We start from the raw sequence: 25,484 nt of genomic DNA, 5'->3' as shown, positions 1-25,484 counted from the left end.
CTCTCGCGTCGCTGATATGCGCTTGATTAGCTCACTTTTAAATTTATCGTACCTGCCTGTCTTGGGTGGACTGATCAAAATATCCTTCATCGTCCTTGCATACTCCTGGTCCAGCTGAGATGCCACGAAATTAAATTTAGTACCGTCGCTTGTGACGTTCGAAAGTTCAAATTGGAGTTCTACTTGTGCAAACCATACCTCAGGTTCCTCTGGCCAGAATGGTGGAATACGTACACCAACACGAAACAGCTCACTGGATATTCCGCTACCGCTTGAACTTGGACCACCGCCCGACATGTTTACGCCGCCAGCGCCGGTTGACGCGTCAGCAAACGTCGAATTCTCTCCACTGTTGCTGCCTTGTGCTCCCGTTCCCGGCTTTCCAGATCCAGCTCCATTACCGCCAGCCATGATGTCCAAAGTCGGGTTGTCACCAGTGTAGGTACAAGAAAAGGTAGCCGAGAGTCGAACTCGATAGCTAGCGTTAGCTAAAGGGAGCGAATGCGATCTTTATGAAAGAAATGCGCGGCACAATTTATATAGCTATTTAATTTACACTTACAGAAGGAAGTTACAAAAGGCACAGTAAATAAAGAAAGAAAGAACACTAAATTTAGAAGAGAAACAATTAACACTAAATAGGAAATAACTAAACACAACAAAGTAGAACACAAAGCGAAAAAGCAAAGTGAATTGCAAAGAGTGATTCTATACAAAGCAAGCGCGCGTGTGTGTTTGGCAAAGGCTAGGATCGCATTGAACGGCGATCGACTGAGCGGCGTTAGGTATAGCGGGGCGAGGGCGCGCGGGTGCGCGTGCGCAGACCGGCCGCTCGGACAATAGGTGACGTACGGGGGTGGCGTGATCTGCGGTTGCCCAAGCTCATGAGCGGTAGCGATTTTGCTCGCGTGTCAGTCCGCTACAGATGTACTAGTCACATGTCTAATAATAGAGACTACTTCATAAACTTTAAGAATCATAGTACTAAAGTGACTGTTGCAAGCAATGGTGTATTACAATGTGTTGGTATTGGTGATGTAGAATTAACTTTAATGGGTGTAATTAGAAGGCTGACAAATGTTCTGTATGTACCTGATTTAGTTTCTAACTAGCTGCAAAACCCGGCGTTGCTCGGGTTAAAATAAATCGCATGTTTAATGGTATAAAAAATATTTGAGGATGCATTTTTTAACGTAGATAATATAGATTTCTATCTTAGATATTGAAAGACTTAGTCGACCATTAAATATGCGGTGTATAGAAAGTATATTTAATTAATTAACTAATTAACTAATTGAAATAATCATAAGTTAGAATAAAAAACACCTTAGTAAATGGAAAATTTATGTTTTATTCACACAATTATTTACATATGATATTCTACATACTACATATATGATAAATACATTAACATATTACACGTTATATTATACATTTACATTTTGTTTAATTTTTCTATAATACTTGCTTATAGACTACATTTATTGTTTTATTGCCCGGGCTGTAGATGAACAAATTTCGAGGTGATCCTGCTCGTGAGCATGCAACGTATAATTGACCATGTGCAAAGCATGGTTCCTTTAAGTCAACGCCACAGTATTTGAATGTTTGGCCCTGTGCTTTGTTGATGGTCATACTGTAAGCCAACTTCACCGGGAATTGTAAACGTTTAAACGTAAAGGGCAATCCATTTGATATTAAAGGTATTCGTGGTATAAATACTATTTGTCCTTTTTCTTTACCAGTCATTATACTGGCTTCGATGATGTTATTTTGTAGCTGTTTAATACAGAGTCTCGTACCATTACACAATTTTGGCGAGTTCAGATTTCGTAATAGAATAATTGGTGAACCAACTTTCAATTTAAGGCAGTGCAATGGCATTCCTGGAACATTTAGTGAATTCAAAAATTCAGAAGGAAAATTTACGCTTTCTTGTTCATCAGTCATTGTATCGATTGAGTTGTAGATTTTCTCTTCTCCCGGAATCATTTCCTGGATGATGTTGTTGATGCTATTGACAATGTCGTTTTTCGTGGCTAGAATAATGCGCTCCCGTAACCATTCTGAATTAGTATAATTTTCAGCAATACTTGGATACACTTCATTTATAAGTTGTTCCGGTGTTTCAACAGCATTACATAACTCATTAGTTAGTGTGATTTGGCCAGTATTTTCGTCTATTGGATAAGTGCCCTCTCCTATTTGTAAAAGTTTTTCAGCAAATTCTTGGGCCTTTTCATCTCCTGAAATCTGTGCTCTCATATTTGTTGTTAATTTAATTATTTTTACCTGTTCCCATATGAACGACTTCTTCAGGCAAGCGTTAATTTCATCTGCCGGCGTTGATTTCGGAATGACAGGTAGCGTTTGACGGAAATCGCCTGATAGTATTAACAATACACCTCCCATTATATTCGTGTTGTCGCGTAAATCTTGAAGTGTTCTGTTTAGTGCTTCTAGGGATTTTCTATGAGCCATTGTGCTTTCATCCCATATAATGGCTTTGCACTGTTTTAATATTTGTCCACGTGCCGATGATTTTGTGATGTCACATACCGGGAATTCGTAGTTAGCTACATCTAATGGTAATTTTAAACCAGAATGTGCCGTTCGTCCACCATCCATAAGTGTTGCCGCTATTCCAGATGATGCTAGGGCGAGAACGATTTCTTTATTTGCACGGATTTCAGCTAGAATTAAATTTATCAAAAATGTTTTCCCGGTGCCACCAGGTGCGTCTAAAAATATTATACCACTTCGCTGATTTTTATAATAATCCATTATTATGTCGTAAGCTTGTTTTTGACTCTCAATTAATAAGGGTTTGTTGTGTTGGATGTAAAGCCTCAATTCGTCGATATTATAATTTGTTTCTTTTAAAAATTCACTGTTCATAACATCCAAATGATTTCGTTTAGGAGATTGAACACCTAGTTGTATTAACGTTTGGTTAGAAATTGCTAAACATTTATCTTCTATCAATATCAAAGCTTTGTTAAAAATTTCTTCATTAAAATTAATTTCTAAGTCCGGATTTTGCTGTCGTAAATCAGCCAAGATGTCATCGCTCATATATTCTCGATATTTAAGCCATAGTCGATTTGGATTAGAAGGATTACATGTAGTTAATATGATTGCAAATAGCTCACGAATTTGACTTGCTGTTGCCGTTTGGGCTGCTTCATTCATAGCTAACTCCCAATGATTATCGTTTTCTAGTAGACCCAATCTTTGACATGCTTCACGATATGTCTCACAAATGTAACCATTGACAGTTTTTAGGTCTTCAAAACACGTTGGACCACGAATAGTGTGAAGTAATAAGCGTAGATAGAAACATTCAGCGTTTTTTGGATGCACTGTGTAGACTCGTCCTATTGTGTTACTCTTGAACACTCCATCATGTCCTTCTACTTGCATTCCACGTTTTCGAGGATTAAATTGTTTACTTGTTGTATCCCATGTATAATAGCTGGGTACTTCTGAGTAAAGTAAAGTCTTAGCAAATTGGTCTTTCTGGCATAATTCAAAAAATGCTGTTAAAGTTGTTCGAGTTGGTGGTTCCGTCGCAACTTTTTGTGCTGTTTCTGTTGTAAAAAACACACGTTGTCCATTTTCTAGGTGGACGGATAAATGTTGAACCGGTGGATCTCGATCGTGTATTGGAAAACTTAAAATTCGCCAAATTGCTTCGTTGGTATTAATGTAACGACCCATTTGATACTGTACTATTTCATCATGCTGGTTTTCATTGGTTAACGTAAAAACAGCCATATCACTGCCTTTGTTAATATATTTGCATACATATTTTATAGATTTAACAGAACTGCAGTATTCAACATTGATATGGGCATTGAACATTTTAGATAAAAGTGGATTATATGGTACTACCCATTGATTATTAACTTGAATTTCTGCATTACCTCGTATTTTAATTTTAGCTGTAAATCCGCCTTGTTCTGGTGATCGACGTCTATATTTAGGATATCCGTCTTCGCCTGTAACTGTTTCGTTCAAAAATGGCTTTGGATAACGTTTCGTACATTTTCCATCTTTCATACACGGAGAATTTCTATTTAGCTCACCACACGGGCCATGAACCATGTTTTTTACGATTATACTATAAAGATCAGAATCTTCTTCCGGGTTTGGAAATTCAGCTTTGATGATATCATCTATTTGATTCGGTTGAATTTTATTTTGGAGCCAAATTAAGTTGTGTGAATGTGGCAATCCTCGTTTCTGCCATTCAATTGAAAACATCCAGCAGATAACAACACCAAATATTTGATTTTTCACAATGGCGTCTATAAATTTAATTTGTTTTTGACGGAAAACTCGGGCAACAATATCATGTCGATCGCTGGCCGTCTGACCATATTGTAATTCTTCTTTGATTTCCATCCATGAAGAATTACATGTGAATGTTATAAATAAATCTGGTCTGCCGTGTTTCCTAACATAAGTTATTGCATCTTGAGCATATTCATGCATGTGACGTGGACTTCCAGTGAATGTCGATGGCAAGATGACCAATTTTCCCATGTTATCGACGTTTCCATCATTTATCATTGCATCTTTCAAATGGATGTATTCATCCGAACGCAACTTTCGTTGATTATGGCGAATAAAATCTAATCTTTCCGTTTCAATTTTAGCATACATGTCTACAATAAACTGCTGAAATAGCTGCCGACAGTTTAAAATATGGTTATATTCACCATTTCTAGTCATAATTCGATAAGCATAGAATTGCATAGCTGATACTTTTTTGTTAGTTTCGACACCTGTAGCTGGATTGATTTGTTGAATATTGAAATGATAACCATCCTCACCTTGCCAAAAAATTAGCGGATATTGTAGCGCATCATAACTACGATGTGTTTCAGCAATACGTTGCAATTTATTACTTCGACGTTGAATAATAATATCACGACGACTACATTCGTTATCAACAATGACTACGGCAACTTCGTTCGTTTGAGGTGCATTAAACCTTCGTTCGTGTTGACCGGCTGGTCTTTTATCTGCTCGAATGACGATCTTATAATTATCTGCAGCCATTTGGTCTAGAGAAGTCTTGAACACATTGATTAGTTGATTATGATTATGAAGTAGACGTTGTAATTTTTGAATAATATCTCGTTGCAGTCCCTGAAAGTTAGAGCAACGTTGGTCTGTTTCAAGTTCATCGTTACCAACAAAGTATATTTGAAGAAATTTTGGAGATTCATTAGACATCGGCAAAAGAGAGCCTAATCGGTGATAAATTTGGCCTTGAACCTTAAAAACCGGGCTGAAATTTTCTTCCTGACATATTAATGAAGCTCCAAATGAAGTCATTTGAAAACAACAGTTGTATCGACGTATATTTTGTAGAAAATGATTGGAATCTGGTGTTTCTCCAGTCATATATGCGAGTAATTGAGGTGGTGGTACATCTAGTGCTGGTAAATTGACTTTACCACTCGAGCAGCATATACCAGCAGTTTCGCCTTTAAATTTCCGGGCATGACAATACTCGCATATCGTATCCATTTTTCCGATGACAATATTTGGATGTTCACTGTATTGTTTTTTGCAATCATAATGGAAAGCCTGAAGTTCTAAACTTCCAACTTTACATGAAGCAGCTCGTCGTTGGCGTAAAGTAGCCATTCTTTCTTTTTTTTTGGTATTTTCCAGTTCACGTTGATCAGCAGATTGACGATTTCTGAGTGATCTTACTCGACATCTGGTTTCTTCATTAATACGTGCTCTTTCCTCTTCGGTTAAATTTTCTCTAATTCTTTTTACTCCTTTACGAATGTTTAAAACACGTTTTTCTTTTTGTTCTTCTGTTTCATTTTGACGTGCTATTTTTCTTCTTTTTGAAACCACTTTGGGTTTTGTAAATACTTTTTTTCGCCTTGGCATTGTAAATATAAAAAAAGTAATAAAATTAATCAAAACGAATATCTTGGTTGTTACAATGATAAAACTAACGAAAAGTTACTCACTTTCGGTTTATATACCGTTGAAAATCGAAATTTCTAGTATCAGAACACTCTAGAATAGTCAAATAGTTTTTACTTTTTCATTTGTTCAAATCACTTCAATTTATGTAATCACTGTTCACTCTTGGCTTCAATTGATCTTTTCGCGACTGTAAACACGGTTCAACTGACAAAAAGTCACTGATTTTCGGTTTATATACCGTTGGAAATCGAAATTTCTAGTATCAGAACACTCTAGAATAGTCAAATAGTTTTTACTTTTTCATTTGTTCAAATCACTTCAATTTATGTAATCACTGTTCACTCTTGGCTTCAATTGATCTTTTCGCGACTGTAAACACGGTTCAACTGACAAAAAGTCACTGATTTTCGGTTTATATACCGTTGGAAATCGAAATTTCTAGTATGAGAAAACTCTAGAACATTCCGAGGTACTTAATTACGATCTGGATCGTCAGGATTAATTTCAATAGTTGCACACATTTCGGAACTTTCTAGAAGCTTCTAGATTATTCTAGTCATTTCTAGAACTATCTAGAGCATTCCATATCGATTTTTACACTTGCAAACAATTTTGAATCTTTCTAGATCTTTCCAAACATTTCTAGAACTTTCTAGATCATTCCAGAAATTTTTAGAACTTTCTGGAACATTCTAGATCGATTCTAGCAGTCACACACAATTTTGGAACTTTTTAGATCATTCCAGAAATTTTTAGAACTTTCTGGAACATTCTAGATCGATTTTAGCAGTCACACACAATTTTGGAACTTTTTAGATCATTCTAGAAATTTTTAGAACTTTCTGGAACATTCTAGATCGATTTTAGCAGTCACACATAATTTTGGAACTTTTTAGATCATTCTAGAAATTTTTAGAACTTTTTGGAACATTCTAGATCGATTTTAGCAGTCACACACAATTTGGGAACTTTCTAGATCATTCTAGAAATTTTTAGAACTTTCTGGAACATTCTAGATCGATTTTAGCAGTCACACACAATTTTGGAACTTTTTAGATCATTCTAGAAATTTTTAGAACTTTCTGGAACATTCTAGATCGATTGTTACAGTCACACACAATTTGGGAACTTTCTAGATCATTCTAGAAATTTTTAGAACTTTCTGGAACATTCTAGGTCGATTTTAGCAGTCGCACACAATTTTGGAACTTTCTAGATCATTCCAGAAATTTCTAGAACTTTCTGGAACATTCTAGATCGATTGTTACAGTTGTACACATTCTGGAGTTTTCTAGATTATTCCAGAAATTCCAGAAATTTTTAGAACTTTCCAAAAGTTCCCATGAGTTAGAAAAGGACAGATATATATTTTTTCACATTTTAGCCACCCACAACCACCCACTTCCACCCACCGCGACCAAACTCCCTTACTCCCACCGGGAGACCAAGGGGTATTTACCACCCCAACAGGAAGTTGATTGGAAATAGTGGTGATAGAGAAAACCGTGTCTTTACTTACGCACATTAGCATTTTATATATATATTAAGATTTAATGTCTGTTAGTAAATTGGCCAAAAATGGTTTTAAAATAGAGTTTGACGACGATGGTTGTGCAGTAATTGACAGGATGAAAAATATAGTTGCGACTGCTTCTGAGCGTAATAGGATGTATAAGTTGCATGTTAGTGAGCCTTTGCGCAGTAGGGAGAGCTGCATTCTCTCACTAGGGCGAGAGATGTCGAGCACCGCAATTGCTGCTCCTGTGGTGACAACAGATATACTTCACCAGAGGCTGGGGCACATAAATCAAAGGGATCTTGTGGCTGTTAGGGATAGGTTTAATAATGTTATGTTGCAGAATGGAGACCTGGAGGTGGAGAGGACCTGTGTTCCCTGCCTCGAGGGAAAACTGGCAACCAAACCTTTTCCCAAGGCAGGCACAACGTCGGCTGGAGACAAGCTGGCGCTGATTCATACAGATGTGTGTGGTCCTTTGCCGAGCAGCTGGAGTGGCGCAAAATATATAGTCACATTCACAGACGATGCTACTAGAAAGTCATTTGTTTATCTATTAAAGCGGAAATCTGAGGTATGTACTAAATGCATTGATTTCATAAAACTGGTAGAGAAACAGTCTGGTTCTCCTGTCAAGTGCATAAGAAGTGACGGAGGTGGTGAATACTCCAGCACGCAACTTTTGAACTTTTTAAAGGGTAAGGGCATTTTGCATCAGGTCACAGTTCCATATTGTCCACAGCAGAACTCGGTGGCTGAACGCCTGAATTTAACTCTTATGAATAAAGTTAGGTGTATGCTGCAGCAGTCTGGCCTTGACCGAAGGTTCTGGGCGGAGGCAGTCATGACCGCTGTTTACCTTAAAAATAGATCTCCAACAGCCGCTTTAGGTGGCCAAATTCCAGAGGAGTTGTGGACAGGGTCAAAGGTTGACCTTAGCCATCTTCGAGTCTTCGGCTGTGTAGCATATGTAAAGATACCTGATGTTAAACGGACAAAATTAGATGCAAAATGCAAGCCATATATTTTTGTGGGTTATTCGGAGACAACCAAAGGATATAGGTTAGCTAATTGTTCGGACCCAAGGAAAGTTGTGTTATCTAGGGATGTGGAGTTTTTAGAGAAAGAGTTTTATAATTTTGGACATGTTAATAATAATGATAATCATTTTAATTATGAATTTTTAAATAATTTTATAAATAATGATTTTATTAATGACATGAGTAATAGTGTGAATGAAAGTAACATTTTAGTGAAAGGCACGAATGAAAGTAATGTCGTTTCATGTGACTGTGTGAATGAGAGTAACACAGAGGGCTGTAGGAATGAGAGTACTATCAGCAGGATACAGATTGTGAATGACAGTAACACAGAGGGCTGTAGGAATGAGAGTACTACATCCAGCAAAATACAGTGTGTGAAAGATAGTAACACAATAGGTGGCAGAGGGAAAGAGAGTACCATCTGTGCCAATAAAAGTGCAAATGAAAGTAGCACAGAGGATTGTAATAAAAGCATGAATGACAGCAATGACAGTGTTGTGAGTGAAGTCAGTAATGTTTTAAATATTATAAAACAGGATCATAATTATTCTTTGAATTTTTCAGGAACTGGAGATAAGTACTGTTCAGCTAGTGACAGCAACTCACCCCGTGGCAACTCATCCTGTGGCGGATCACCCCGTGGAGAGTCATCCCATGGCGGCTCACCCAGTGGCAATTTATCCAGGGAGGCTGAGTGGTCTTCTGGTGCAGAGGGCGCTTCAGGGGAAGGCCTGGCAGACCTGCACGTTCCACCATCATCAACCTTAGAACGTCCAGTAAGGAGTACCCGCTCCATTCCACCCAAGAGGTATGGCGATTATGATATGTCTCTGGTGGCTAACGCTTGTACATTTGAGCCAACTACATATGAGGAAGCAATGTCTAGTTTAAATGCTGATAATTGGCGGGATGCTATGCAACTAGAATATGACTCGCTAATATCAAATAAAGTCTGGACTATTGTTGATAGGCCTAAAAATGTTAACATTGTCAAAAGTAAATGGGTCTATAAAATTAAAAATGATGCTTCAGAAAATTTTGTATGTCATAAGGCTCGGTTAGTCGCTAGAGGGTTCTCTCAGCAGGAGGGAATAGATTACAATGATACGTACTCACCTGTCGTACGTCACTCTACTATGAAATTATTGTTTAGTATTGCAAATGAATATGATTTAAATATAGATCATATAGACATCACAACTGCTTTTATTAATGGAAACTTAAATGAAACCATCTATATGGAACAACCTAAAGGCTTTAATAGTGATAAGAATAAGGTGTGTTTACTTAAGAAGAGCATTTATGGTCTAAAACAATCCAGTCGCATGTGGAATTCAATTCATGATGTCTTATGTACCATTGGTTTTGTTCAAAGTAAGAGTGAACCTTGTGTGTACTATATAAGGTCCAAATCTGATATTGTCATATTAACCTTGTATGTGGATGATATATTTTTGTTTTACAGTAAAAGCAGTGCATATAAAAGTAAATTATTGCAAGCTTTAGAAAAAGATTTTCAAGTTAAAGATCTAGGTCCCATACAAAGTTACTTAGGTATACGTGTTACTAGAGATAGACTTAATAGCATTTTAACTTTGGATCAATCTGTGTACATACAGAATATTTTAAAAAGGTACAAAATGGAAGATTGTAAACCTGTGTCTACACCCATGCTTCTGGGGACCCGCTTGGTGAAAGAAAATGAATGTTTAAATGATGATACATACATGTACAGACAGCTGATTGGTTCTATTATGTATTTATCTGTCTGTACACGCCCAGATATAGCTTTCACCTGTAGTCAACTTAGCCAGTTTAACAACTGTTTTGGTAAATCTCATTGGCTTGCTGCTAAGCGTTTGTTGAGGTATTTGGCGGGGACAATTGATTACCGTTTATATTATATAAAAAGTAAGGAATTGTCAATAAGTGCATATACCGATGCTGACTGGGCCAATGACTGTCTTGATAGAAAATCATATACTGGTTACATAATTAAGCTTGGTTTCAACACAGTCAATTGGGAATCCAGAAAGCAACGATCAGTTTCTTTGAGTTCTTGCGAAGCTGAATATTTAGCAATAGCAGATGTATCTAAAGAATTATGTTTTGTTGACCAACTTATGTCAGAGATAATACCAGAAACTGTAGTAAAAATAACATTGTATAATGATAATCAGAGTGCGCTTAAACTAGTAGATAAGAAAGAAATGTGCCACAAGCGCACCAAGCATATAGATGTTAGGTATCATTTTGTTAAGGATTTAGTTCAAAATGGTTTTATGGTAGTAAAATATTTATGCTCAGGCAGTATGATAGCTGATGCTTTAACTAAAGTGCTAAACAGTAAACAAAATAGTTTGTTCATGAATGCAATGTGTTTAAGGCGCTGTTGAAAAATGTATGTTAATATTGAGCATAATGAGTTTGCATGTAGAGCCCATGTATTGAATGTGAATGTTATGTTACTAAATGTCAGTGTTTTTATGTAATATAGTTACATTTATATGAAATGTAGAGTCACATTTATGTGAAATGTAGAGTCATTTGCATGGTAGGTCGTATTGCATGGTGTAGAGTCGAATTTATATATTGTGTAGAGTCATTTTGCATATGTTAGCATGGTTTTTGTATAAGATTGTAATGCCTAAGGGGAAGTATTAAGATGGTCGGTCAGTGTATGAATTACTTAATCTTAATATGTGCTCTATGCCTTACTTGATGCAACATGACAACACTAAAGTTGTCTATAACTGTCAGACGCTTAATCCATCCTCATTCTGAAATCCTACCTCGTCACGTTAACATGTAATTGGAATAAGCTCCGCTCCTACTGAAGTAATGTACCTATAGCCTATGTCTCTCATTATTTTGCAATACAAGAATACAGATTTACATGTTTGCTGTTTTCTTCGTCATCCCCTCAAGACTATGGGGTTCCACGCGCACTCTGCGTACACCCCTCAATAGTATCGAGTACAACCAAGGTCTTTGAAATATAATTAATACGAACATATATTTTTCTTACTTGACTAAAACAAATAGTCTTTCTTAAAAAACTGTTCAATTTATCCTAGGCGTTGGAAAAAATCCAGAGTTACGCCGGTTCCCAAAGGAGGATCCGATATGGACATCACTTCTTTCAGACCCATAGTCGTACTGTCTGTATTTGGTAAAATATTTGAAATGACCCTTAACCGGCACATAAGTCAACAGGTATCCGATCGTTTGCACCCCAGTCAGCACGGTTTCCGCAAAGCCAGATCTACCACCACAAACCTAGTTGCTCTAACTGACTACGTCAGCAGTGAGATGGACGCTGGACGCCAGGTCGACGCTGCGTATTTCGACTTTAGGAAAGCATTCGACCTGGTTGACAGCGACATCTTGCTGGGGAAGCTGGCACTGCTGGGCTTCACGCCAAAGCTTTTAAGTTTCTTCGCCAATTACTTGGGCGAACGGCAGCAGTTTGTCAGGGCAGGTGGCTTCGAATCAAATGATTACTACACGCTTTCTGGCTTTCTGGGGTGAGTCAGGGCAGTACTCTGGGGCCTACATTGTTTATTTTAATGATAAACGATTTGCCTGACACAATTCGCTCAGCTGATTGTTTGCTTTTGCGGACGACCTAAAGTTGTTGTTCGGCGTCAGTAGTATGGTGGATAGCGCTGCATTGCAGAGCGATATCAATGCAGCAGCTGAATGGAGTGTAGAAAACCGGCTGCCTTTTAATACAGCAAAATGCAAGGTCATTACCTTCTCACGTAAGCGCTCGCCACTTTTAGCCGATTATAGCCTGGGGAACGTTGGTTTGGAAAGAGTTCAGGAAATTAGGGACCTAGGTTTAGTCTTACATACTAAACTGGATTTCCATAAATACGTAACTGGTATTTGTAAGCAGGCTAGTAAAAGTAGTAAAACCCTAGATTTCGTCATGAGGGCGTCGAAGCAGTTCCATGTCGGAGTCGCTGAGGTTCTATACAGTGCCTATGTCCGTAGTAGGTTGGAATATGGGGCTGTTATTTGGGATCCCTACGAGGCTAAATACTCCTTGATGGCGGAAAGAGTACAGTGTAAATTCGCCCGCTGGTTGTATCGCAAAGCCTACGGGTATTATCCATACCAGTACCCTTCATTGTTTGTCTCCGGGATGGTTGGGCTAGACACGCTTCGGATGAGGAGGAAGTTGTTGTTGTTAGTCCACTATCTTTCTGTCGTACACCACAGAGTGGACTGCCCAGCTGTGCTAGAGAGGATCAGATTGGTGGTTCCGGTGAGGGTCCCCCAGGATATGAACTGCGTGGCGGTGGCGCCGCGCCGCCGACCGGGCCTGTTGCAGCGCGTGTCCGCTCGCACGTGCCACGCTCGACACGCTCCTACCGCGCGCGCAATATCTTTACTGCACTTAATGCTCACTCAGTACGATGAGGCTGACATGTTTGCCGGAAAATTTGCCCAATTATGTTGTATTGCCAAACAGTTCCTAAATAATTTGAATGAATCATGATTTGTTTTATTAGTATTTATTTATTTATCTTTATTTACTTACTTACTCCGTTGGCTCAGCGACCCAAAATGAGACTTGGCCTCCGACACAAGACAGCGCCACTTTTCTCGGTCCTGTGCGACCTCTCGCCAATTGTCGACTCGAAGCTCGCGCAGATCCGCCTCCACCATGTCGCTCCAGCGATACCTATACCTTTATTTAGTATTATTATTATTTTTTGTGAACGATAAACAATTGTAATTTCTTATTTGACTATTTCTCTCACTGACATATTTTCTCTTTATGTATAATTAATAATTTAGCGTGTAGTTATATTTATTTTTTATATTTATTTATTTTTTGTACTTGTAGATATATTATTATTATTTTATATGTCACTAACCTTAATTAATTTTAAGATTTGTTGTAAATACTAACAATTATGGATCCATTGTAGATTCGAAATAAATAAATAATTGAAATTGAATTGAATTGTAAGTGCTTTGGTGTGATGACATACTGTAAACTTGCATTGTATTTAAGTGAATAAATGAAATAAATGAATAAATGAAGTAACATCAATTTCAAGGACATTGGGTGTTGACAGCCTCTTAATTGTTTAATTTATCTGCCATATCAAATGATAGCAAACATTGAAACTCCCGTAGTTCTATGTATCATAGTTTTGGATATTTTCGAAAAATAGAGAAACATCCATAGAAGTCCATAGAAACCTGAAAACTGTAATTACTCACATTTCATGCCTCTTTTTAAAAATCATTCTTACATATTGATATTTATATGACGAATTTCCAGTGCTGAGGTCGGGCACGGATCGGATTCACAAACAAGCTATCTTTGACAAAAGGTACAAAATACAGTTATATGAGGACGACAACCACGAAGGACTCAATCTCCGGGAGCTGAGAATCTTCACTGATGGGTCCAAAACAGACAGCGGGTCGGGCTCCGGAACCTTCTCAGAAGACCTGAACATGTCAATCACCACACCGCTAGGAGCCCATAACTCGGTATTCCAAGCTGAGTGCATGGGCATCTTAAACGCGGCGGCTGCCATCATTGCAAGGAAGGTAGTAGGATCCTCCATCCGCATACTCTCCGACAGTAGAGCAGTCTTAATGGCTCTAAATAGCCATATAATTACATCCAAACTTATACACGAATGCCACGAACGACTAATGGAGGTATGTCATAATAATAATAAGATCACTTTACAATGGATCAAGGGACACAGTGGATCCCGGGGTAACGATGCTGCGGACGAGCTTGCCAGGCAAGGATCGGGTGCGGGGGCGATTGGTCCGGAACCGATTCTTCCGATACCGTTTAGCAAGGTACGCTCAATGCTGCTGGCACGTACAGGGAAACTACACACAGAACACTGGCTGAATCAGACTGGATGCAGACAGGCAAAAGAAGCCATGCCTGGCATCAACGGAAAGCTCACAAGGGCGCTCCTTCAACTAGGGAAGGTCCGACTGAGTATGGTAACCAGTGTCATAACAGGTCATGGACTATTTAACAAACATCTTTTCATAACAGGTGTCACAGACAGTCCCTTATGCCGAGGATGCATGGAGACAGAAGAAACAGCCTCTCACGTGGTGCTGGAATGCAGCGGAGTGGCCCCATACAGGGCAAAACATTTCGGATCCCCGAGAGACCTCCCTGAGGTCCTACTCAACATCAAAGGTTTGATAGGATTCCTCGAGGAGTTGGGCTGGCAAGAGTAGCCAACCCTCCACCCCCCCCTTGTCACGCAAAATAGGCGCCAGTCGTCGAGTTGCGGAAAATCGCCCGAACTACAATACACAATACAATATTGATATTAAAGTGGTTGTAATACCCCGATATCATTTATTAAAAATCTAAATTGATGACTCTAGAGGACGGTATCACCAATTTTCTCACAATAGGGTTGTTTCCAATTTTTTGAAACGCTTGTATTACGTTCTATATTAACTAAAAGTTGCCCTAAAATTCAACTTTTATACTAAAAACGGCTTTAAATATGTTAAACTAACAAAATATATTTTGACAGATGCTTTCGCGCCCAAAACGCTCTGAAAATTGTGTGACGTCACAGTTTACGGTTTGACACATAACTACACACGTAGAAGATACGAGCTGTCAAACGACATTTGTCATTTGTTGTCTATCGCCTAACTGCCAACAGTGTCAATCCGCGAGTTGTGACGTTATCAAAATCTTCAAAGACGTTTCGAGTTTGGTCACGTGATGTGTGCCAAAAGATATTTTAAATTCAATATTTACAAAAATATGGTCATTACAGATCCCCTAAAAGTAGTTTAACATGTTCTTATAATCCAAAAGAATTTATTGGAATTGGGTGGAAACAACCCTATTAAAAAAATATTTTTTTCGACTATCCTACAAGTGTCGCATTTTATTTTAAAACTAACGAATAGTATATAAGAAGCACCATTACCAAGAAAAAAATTCAGATGAAAATATTGCAGGATTCGCGAAATATGAATTTTCAAACAACTAAGTTAGGGTTGTCACTTTTCAAGTATATAGGATTTCAAGTTTAATTACGAAGTGTTATTTTCTTTTTCCGAATTAAAGATATTGTACATCATTTGATTTCCTGTAGATATCTACTTGTATGTACGCTGGTAGCTATGAAGGTGAGTCCGCCAATTGATCTTTGGTCATGGGCATATGTACCGTTTAACTGAGACTTTTCTATTCAGTCGTAATAAGCATGTAGCCATTCGGTTGCGTCCGCTTTGAGTGCAATGCACATGAGTTAGGAAACATATGATAAGTCATATCGATAGGAGATGCTCACCCCAAGTCTGCTACCAGACTTGAAATTTACAAAATTCTTGTAGCTGCAGCAAAATCTCGTGGCACGAAAACCAAACCCAAGGATTAAGGTGTGAAAGAACGAATTAGAGAAATTTTCAATTACATTCAGCCTGATAAGATTTTAAGCGATACTGATATGAGTAATGCAATAATAAAATATTATTAGAAACGCGACTCCAACTCTCCAAATGAGTACCAGAAGCGCCGTGACCTTAAACGTTTACAAGAGTCACTTGAAGGTCATCCTCCATCAAAGATTATAAAGTAATGTCAAAAATTGTAACTAATGATACGGGTGAAAAACTTACTAAAAGTTCTGCTCGCGATTTTGAATTTGTGGTCAAAAAATTATTGAAAAGCCCTTTCAATCAAATTGCCGATTTAATTAGATCGAAACCACAAACTACCATTCAGTGCTAACGAAGCCCTATCTATGGTTATATGTAGATAGAAAGCTAACAGTAGAAGATTCTATGCAGGATTGGGAAATCATTGATACGAGTCCTTTGCCAATAGGGAATATTACGCGAAACTCTGCGTAGGGGACGCCACTACCACAATCCATCACAATATGAGGGTCAACACCGAAACAAGAAAAATCTAAACTTCGTTATCTAACCTCTTTATCACTTGCATATTCGAGCAATGAAGAGGCAGATAACTAATTTCGATTTTCGCGTTTCCCGGTAGGCTCTTTGTAAACAACCTTGGTGCATCAATGTCATATTTTATTATCTGTAAAAGCTTGTTAAAAAACAATTTTGTATGTATTAGTCTATCTTTTATACATTATATAAGTAATACGAGTAGTATTTCATTATCTATATATTTTTAATATTATTTGACTTCACGTTAAATTTTTTCCTTATCATTTGTTATTAATTTTTCCTGCACCAACATACACAAATGTCTCTGTTTGACCCCATGGTTGACTGGTAGAGAATGCCTTTTGGCATTAAGTTCGCCATTTGTACATTTTCTTTATGAGTGAAATAAAGTTTAAATAAATAAATAAAAAACAGTTTAAGGCACAGTATGTATAAGTTAATCTATGGTATACGAAAAGTGCTAGTGCTGCACTCTGGCGGCAGAACATTGCAGTAATAGGAATGCTGTCCGAGCAAGCCGGTGAATATCGAAACAAATTTTGGTGGTATGATCGTGAGCACCTGCACTCTCGAAAGGTAGACCGAAAAACAAAAACTTTAGATCTTTTTCGGCGTGCTCCCGAATCTTTTTTTGATATTTCGGATTTGTCTCTAAAAGACCGACGTTATAAAAAAAATGTCTACCTATACCAGATAAAGTTGTGTCACTTTTAAAGCCCGAAACCAATGAAGACGAAAACTTGTAACTCACAGTTGACGAAAGTTTTTATTATTCAGATGAAGATTAGCCGTAGAATTAATTATAAATTGATCCCACATACCTTAGCACAACTAAAGGAATCACGACAGTCAATAAGTAAGCGGAACAGAAACTTAACTTTTCATACTATATGTGACAACCCTATTTCCATAGAAATGGAACAAAAACATAGAAACGCTATAAATCCTACATGATAAAATTGTGAAAATTTGAGACATGGTAGGCACACTTCTCATACGTCCTTTAAAGCTAAAATAAAATGCGACCGTCAATAAACCGTGAAAAAAAAAAAAATATATATATATATATATATATATATATATATATATATATATATATATATATGTATATATTTATATATATATGTAAAGAAACAATAAAATGTATTATCTTCGAAATTATTAATTTTAGTCCTGTATTTTTTTTAGCTGCTAAATATTGTCCCCTTAAGTCACAGGAAGAATAATGGGGCTTAGAGAAAATAAAAATATAAACATGTTTTGATGACGTCATTGATCTAATTTTTAACATTTTTTTTCTTAAAAAATAAACATGACAGACGACTTGGAGTTTCCGTATTGGCTTTCTTATAGAATGCAGCAACGATTAAAACCATGGTGAACAAAATTGAGGAAAAATCCTACACTGTGTATTGTTCTGTGTTCATGTACAAATGAACAGTTAAAAGTGGAATTCATATTCTTCCAAGTCTAATAGGAATATTAAGAGAATATCCCCTAATAAGCGCTAAATCTGGGTTCAGCGAGTATTTTTTATAGCAAGATGCAACGATTTTCTTCGGAAAGATGTGTAGGACTATTTTCTGTAGAATTTAATAAGCTTGAATGTTGCCGTACACTATATTTTAATAGAGAACGTAGATTCAGAGTAAAACGCAAATTTTCCAGGATGGTAGACATTTTCCAAGATGGCTGTGATTCCTTGAGGTCCCCAAATGTCAAATGATGTGGGCATGAAAAAGGGGCCTTTAATTTATATACTTACCAAATTTCATGACTGTTCCAGGGATTTCGAGGTTGGTCCTAATCCAATTGTGCTAATAAGATACTTTTTGAGCTTTATTTATATGTCTGTTTGGGGAACTCATGTATTGGGATTGTGTTGTTAAAAAAGACCCTAATTTTGATAAGTATGCTATGGACCTTTACTATATGAAGAAAAAATAATACCTTGGTTTTATAATTATGTATTTAAACTATATAATATTATCATGATTTAAGTTAACATTTCTTTAAATCTAGTTCAGTCATAATTAGTCTTTAGAATGAACATACTATTACGTCCAATAAAACACTATTTAAATGGAAATAACTTTTAATATGCTAGGGAGCACATATTGACACGACTTACATAGGAATATAAGTGAAGTACCTTCAGTTACTTTTTATCATAGAAAGTGAAAGAGTCTACCCACATCATTACATATATATGACATATCTCCCCCCTAAGTAAGTGTATATTAATTTGACAAATTAACAAAAAAAGAAACTGGCCCAAGCAGACAATCAAACTCCACTATAGCAAATCTAAATTAATCACTTTACTTGATTAGTTGTTACTCTTCCCTGGTCTATCATAAGGAGCCTTAGAATGCTGCCTAACTTTCTTATTGACTTTCCCTACAGATTGACTTGGTTCAATTGGAGGTATTCCCAGCATAGCAGCCCATTGATTAGAGCTAGGTATTTCAATGATAGTATCATCCTGATAATCAGCATCACTGGTACTCTCCATCTCTGTACACTTATCATTATTATCTTCATCTGTTGTACCTTCTCCCCTTATCACTTCATCTTCAGGCAACACTCTGTCAGTTACAGTTGAGTCCTCTGCTGTAGTTTTAATCAATTGATCTATATGTCTGTTTACTAATGAACCATCTGTAGTTTCAACTTGGTAACTAGAAGGACCACCTTTACTAACTACTGTTCCTGGTAACCATTTAGCACCCTTTCCATAATTTCTGTACATAACTTTTTGGCCGATGTTACCTTCTCTTCGTTTCACTTGTGCATTTCGATCAATTTGCTGTTCTATATTTTTATGTGCTATATTATTGGGATGAATCACGTCCAGCAAAGTACGTAGCTTTCTATTCATAAGTAGTTCAGCCGGGCTTTTGTTTGTTGCCGAGCAAGGAGTGGCTCTCAAACCTAAGAGCATGTTAGTAATCAACACATCCCACGGCAAATTATTCATTTTTCGTAGTTTATTTTTTACCGTTTGAACCATCCTTTCAGCTAAACCGTTCGTGGCAGGATGATAAGGTGCAGTCTTAGCATGTTTTATTTTATTAGCCTGAACAAATTGCTCCATTTCTACCGATGTAAATGCTGTGCCGTTATCAGACACAATAGTTTCACATAAACCATGGGTGGCAAACAACCCACGCAAATGTTTGATGACTGTAGCCGAGCTTGTATTAGGGACCATGAACACTTCAGGCCATCTAGAATAAGAGTCCACAACTATCAGAAAAATCTTTCCTTGGAAGGGTCCCGCAAAATCCATGTGTATTCTAGACCATGGCCTTGTAAGTGTAATCCATTCGTGACTGGTCTTAGGTGGCATGTGCCGATGTTCCAGGCATATGGAACAGTTCCCAATAAGCTTTTCAATTTCTTCATTGAGTTGTGGCCACCAAACATAACTCCTTGCCAGAGCTTTTGTTTGTACAATGCCATTGTGAGTACTATGAAGTACTTGTAAAGTTGCTTTACGCAATGCAGGAGGAATCACCACTCGACAGCCTAATAGTATACAGTCCTCCTGTAGAGATAATTCTGTACGATGAAGCCAATACGGTCGTAACTCGTTGTCGGTTATTTTAGCAGGCCAGCCACGGTATATGTGATTCATGACAGCCGCCAACGTAATATCTTTTTTTGTTTCTTTTGCTATTTGATTAGCATCAAAAGGGAAGTCTTGAGGTGTTTCCGCTATAAGTAAAATCTCGCTGAGATCTTGTTCTGGTTGGTCAGGCACTGGCTGTGGCCATCTACTTAAACCATCGGCATGTCCGATCTGGGACCCTGGCTTGTAGATTATTTCATAGCTGTGTGCGGTTAAAGCAAGAGCTATTCTCGTTAGTCGAGGTGATATCATGCCAGGCATTGGTTTCTTCGGATCAAAAATACCTAGTAGCGGCTTATGATCTGTCACAATAGTAAAGTGACGTCCGATTAAATAATTGTGGAATTTTTGAATGCCAAACATTATCGATGCTGCTTCTTTGTCGAGTTGAGAATAACGCGGTTCATGAATATGTAGCGTCCGCGAGCTCATGGCTATAGGGCGCTCCTGACCGTCGTCCATCACGTGCGCGAGTACTGCGCCCACGCCATATTCCGAGCTGTCACATGTCAGCAATAAACGTTTATTTAAATCATAATGAACTAAAGTCATATCAAATGATAGAAAGTGTTTAGCCTTTTCAAATGCCGTTTGTTCGATCACTGTCCATTTCCACGCTTGAGTTTTGTCGAGCAGTCGATGAAGAGGTTCAAGCATCGTAGCTTTGTGTGGTATGAACCTCTCATAGAAGTTGTAAAGACCGAGAAAAGCCTGTAATTCGTGCACGTTTTGCGGTTCTGGAGTGTTTATAATAGCTTCCACTTTACTTGGCGCTGGATGAATACCTACTGTATCAATAACGTACCCAAGGAATTCAACCTTTTGTCTGGCTAACTTACATTTGTTGCGGTTGAGCCGAAGTCCAGCTTTGCCAATACGAGTGAGTACCTCGTCCAGACGTTGCCACATTTCGGAGAGAGTGCGACCCGCTATGATGATGTCGTCTATGAGGACCGCTACCCCCTGAATTCCGGCTAACAATGCTGTCATCAAACGCTGAAAGATACCGGGCCTTGACTCCAAATGCTAGGCGATGAACAGAGTACAAACCTTTGCAAGTATTCGAAGTAAGTAATTTGGCTGTCGCGTCGTCCACGGTCACCTGTGTGTATGCCCGGTTCAAGTCTAGTGTTGAGAAATACTTGCCCCCTGCAATGGTAGCGAAAACTTCATTAGCAGTCGGCATCGGATAGGTATCCGATTCTGTAGCTTGATTTACCGTACTGCGGTAATCCCCGCACAATCTTATGTCACCTGACTTTTTTATAATGGGTACGACTGGAGTCGCCCATTCAGAAAAAGACACCGGGCGAAGTACCTCTTCGTGGACCAATCTGTCAATCTCTTTTTCGACACGATCTTTAATAGCATATGGTACCGGTCGCGCTTTGATATATTTAGGCGCAGCGCCCGGTTTCACATGAATGGACACTGGTTGGCCTCGGTAAGTACCTAATCCGTCTTTGAATACCTCACTATGTTTCGCAATGATCGTATCCGTATTATGATCGATGTCTAAGTTCAATACACTGTCAATGTTCAGTGAGAAATTAAGCGGTGCAAACCAATCGCGGCCTATAAGGTTAGGGCCTTTACCTTTAGCGACAAAAACACTTAAATCACGAGTAATGCCTTTATACTGCACATGAAGAGTTGTCTGCCCGAGCATCTCGAGGGGCGCGCTCGTCCAAGTGCGCAGCGCGATCGGCGGCTGCCTCAGCGGCGGCCGCGCCAGCGCGCGCCACGTGCGCTCGTTGAGGAGCGAGTAAGCGGCGCCCGTGTCGACTTGCATGCGCTGCGGCGCGCCGTTTAGCGCCACCTGCACGTCGAACGGCGGTACGCGATTGTCCGTGTCCACGTTGTAGATACCACCGATGTACTCATCTTGCTCCTCATCAATGTGTGTGTAGTTAACGGTCCTGTTGCCCCCTTTTTTCTTAGCGAGGCAAATCTTTTCCAGATGTCCTTTCTTCTTACAATAACGGCAGATTGCGTTAGCGAAACGACATTCTCCTCCATGGTGATCTCCACATCTGTAGCACAACCTGGTGCTTGTACCGCCGGAAGTGCGCTTGGAATGTACAGCGTTGACATCCATGGGCTCCGGCGTAGTGGACACCGCCGCCTGCGCGAAGGTGCTGGGCGTCGCGCTCGATGTGGATTCGTCGGAAACGGAGCTACCTATCACGATCATACGAACGTCTTTTTCCGCACTCTCAGACGAAAGTATCGCATCGACAACGTCTTTGTAACTGAGTTTATTCTTTTTTAACAGTTCATATTGCAATTTATGATCGTTCATACCACACACAAGACGGTCGCGTAGCATCCGTTCCAAGTCATTGAAATTACAAAACGAACCAATTTTCCTCAAAGCCGTAATATATTCAGACGCTTTTTCGCCTTGTTTTTGGTCTCGTTTATAAAACTTATATGACATTGATATTTCATTGGGCTTAGGACTGTAATGTTCCGTTAGAATAGTTACAATGTCACTGAATGTCACATCACTAAGTAGATTTTTTTGGAGTTATTAACGCTAAACACGTCTCAAACACTTGTGAGCCACACACTGTAAAGAAATTAGCCTTTTTTGCATTGTCCGTATCAACACCATTAGCTTCAAAACAATAGTTTAACCTATCTAGGTAATTTTCCCAACAGTCTGTCTTAGGGTTAAACTCATGAAATTTCACTGATTGTCTTGACATCTTGATAAAAATATATCCACTTTACGTACGTCGCCACTATTACGTCCAATAAAACACTATTTAAATGGAAATAACTTTTAATATGCTAGGGAGCACATATTGACACGACTTACATAGGAATATAAGTGAAGTACCTTCAGTTACTTTTTATCATAGAAAGTAAAAGAGTCTACCCACATCATTACATATATATGACACATACCAAATAAACTTGACTCCAAATGACTAGTCATTATAAATGCAGGGATGACAACATTGACTACAATTATTTCCTCCTTACAAAATAAATACCATAATCATACATATAAATCACTATCTAATTACATTTCATAAAATTAAAATATAAATTATGCTACTACAAACAATATTCCTATTAAAATGGCATGCATCATTATTTTACAGATAGCCCTATATTTTAATGAAAAATATCCTAAAGGTGCATTCTTATTAAAACTCCAGCTAGAAGTTAATAGCCGGGTCCACACAGAGCGAGCATACTCTGAGCATCGCTATGAGCGGACCTGGCTATTGAGAAATAAATACACAATAAAATAATGAGAATGCAAATATTTGCTACCTCTCAACCAGGAGAATGACTCACATATTGTATTTGGTCTTGTCCTAAGATTGAGTGCAATTAGAATACCTAGCAGATATACAGATAGATTTAATTTTTCCAGTAAAAAAAGCCTCAGCATCAATAATTAACATTAGCCTGCAACATAATTATTGTTTATTCTCTACTTTCGCATTAGGGGTCAGGGTTGAAGGTAGGAGGCAGCGCCCCCGGTGGAGCGTTCTCTACAATCCAGGGATGCTGCAGCATACTGGCGAGGGGCAGCCGCTTGTCCGGGTTCACCACCAATAGCTTGCCCATGAGATCCTTTGCCTTCTCAGACACATACTCTGGATACTCAATTATTCCATATTTAATTTTTTCCAAAGTCTGCTCTGTGCTTCTGTGCTCATCATCAAACGGAGATATTCCTACAAGTAACTCATAGCATAACACACCGAGACTCCAAATGTCAATTTTGTAGCTGTAGGGCTTTGCTTCTACCATTTCTGGTGATAAGTATTCCATAGTTCCACAGAATGTCATTCTTCTAGAGGATGCGGACTGCACAGACCAGCGAAAGTCAGCTATTTTAGGCTCCCCATTGCATCCTATAAGTATATTCTCAGGTTTGATGTCGCGGTGTATAACATTCTTGGCGTGGCAGTAGATGAGGGCCTTGGTGAGGTCGCGGATGTAGATGGCGGCAGTTTTCTCGTCGAAGCGGCCGCGCTGCATGAGCAGCACGAAGAGCGTGCCGTGCTTGGCGTACTCCAGGACGAGGTAGATAAGCTTCTCGTCTTGGAAGTGGTGGAACATTCGCAGGATGTTGGGGTGCCGCAGCCGTGACTGAATATCCACCTCACGCTGCACCTGTTGCTCGATGTTCGTCTTCAGGATCTGGCTCTTGCACAATACCTTCAGCGCTACCAAGTAATGGGACTCCTTCTCGCGCGCCAGATACACCTTTCCAAATTTACCATATCCCAGCATCGGCCCGATTTCTAAGTTTGTCCATGCCAAGGAAGTTTTCTCCTCGCTCGCAGGAGTGGATTCTTCCGTGTTTGCGACGTTCGCTTTGGAGCTCGACCGCATGGGGGTGTCTACGGGGAAAGTTGGCACTTTCAAATGATTACTTGCGGGTTTCCTGTTCTCCATCTTAGTAACAATGCAAGCACAATGTGAAGCTTTCAAGATGTCCTTTTGTCATGCGAAATTTCACAAGTAACCGTAGTTGATTGTTATAATTTTAGAGAAATTATTATTTCATACGATTTTTTAACAACTCGGCAGTGAACGGTGAACGTGAACGTCGTTTCTATTCAAATAAATAACGTATTTTTTTGCTATCTGCAGTGATTTAAATGTCAGTCTAATAAAGTATTGCTATACGCCGAATACCTGTCAAGTCAGCTGTTTATCAAATTGACATTTTGTTGACAGTAGAAAATTTACCGAACCAAGTTAAAATCGTCATGGATCCTCCCATCACTGGAATTCTTCTTAAACACATACAAGAAAATAATATAAAACTTTAACGGCTCTACATTTTCTAGTAAAATCACCTTATCTTATGTCTATTGTCCATTTCTTATCTCTCCTTATGTTGGTATGCCTTCTAATTGTCAAAACTGTTACCTTTCCCGCTCTTTTTCTAATAAACTGTACATGTCCTGTGTTGTCTGTGATGTCCTTAACAATAAATGTTTTTTGTTTTAGGTACCAACCATAAGTCCTTTTACCAAACCAAAATTTATCATACACCGTTCGATGCTTATCGTGCGTGGTACGTCTTAAAACGTCGTCATTGGCAAAATCCCTCCTGCCAAAACACAAGAGGGGAAAGCCAGGAAAAAAAAAAAAAAAAAAGTTAAAATCGTAATTTGGAAATGAATGCATTTATTTATGCATGTTTTTAGGGAATACAGTGAATTTTGTTAAGTTTAATTGTGTTTAAATGCTTGGTTTATCGGTTTTGAGAAGCCATACCATTTAAACGTAAACGTAATAAGAGAAATTTTGTTTAATTTGTCGTATTCATTATTGTAGAATTGTAGCCAAGGTATGTACTAGCCATTATAATATTTGTTTCTTGTTAAAATCTCTTCAAGCA

General features: G+C 38.5%; 3 protein-coding genes across 3 annotated transcripts; all 3 read right to left on the bottom strand.

The window, feature by feature from the left end:
* Positions 1–781: 781 nt before the first annotated feature.
* Positions 782–2,481, bottom strand: LOC133534243 (uncharacterized). Its single transcript, XM_061873336.1, has 2 exons — positions 1,930–2,481; positions 782–919 (listed from the first exon to the last, which is right to left on the bottom strand). Exons 1-2 carry the CDS (start codon positions 2,479–2,481, stop codon positions 782–784), a joined length of 690 nt encoding a protein of 229 aa, XP_061729320.1.
* A 16,318-nt stretch (positions 2,482–18,799) lies between these two features.
* On the bottom strand, positions 18,800–22,298 carry LOC133534242 (uncharacterized protein K02A2.6-like). The gene is made up of 2 exons (XM_061873335.1): positions 21,701–22,298; positions 18,800–21,087 (listed from the first exon to the last, which is right to left on the bottom strand). The coding sequence occupies exons 1-2, from the start codon at positions 22,296–22,298 to the stop codon at positions 18,800–18,802; spliced, it is 2,886 nt and encodes a 961-aa protein (XP_061729319.1).
* A 576-nt stretch (positions 22,299–22,874) lies between these two features.
* Positions 22,875–24,703, bottom strand: LOC133534239 (uncharacterized). The gene has a single exon (XM_061873333.1). The coding sequence runs from the start codon at positions 24,527–24,529 to the stop codon at positions 23,567–23,569; it is 963 nt and encodes a 320-aa protein (XP_061729317.1). The 5' UTR covers positions 24,530–24,703; the 3' UTR covers positions 22,875–23,566.
* Between the last annotated feature and the right edge of the window lie 781 nt (positions 24,704–25,484).

Source organism: Cydia pomonella, unplaced genomic scaffold, assembly GCF_033807575.1.
Source record: "Cydia pomonella isolate Wapato2018A unplaced genomic scaffold, ilCydPomo1 PGA_scaffold_75, whole genome shotgun sequence".
NCBI classification, from domain to species: domain Eukaryota; kingdom Metazoa; phylum Arthropoda; class Insecta; order Lepidoptera; family Tortricidae; genus Cydia; species Cydia pomonella.
This window is presented reverse-complemented; position numbering and strand designations above follow the sequence as displayed.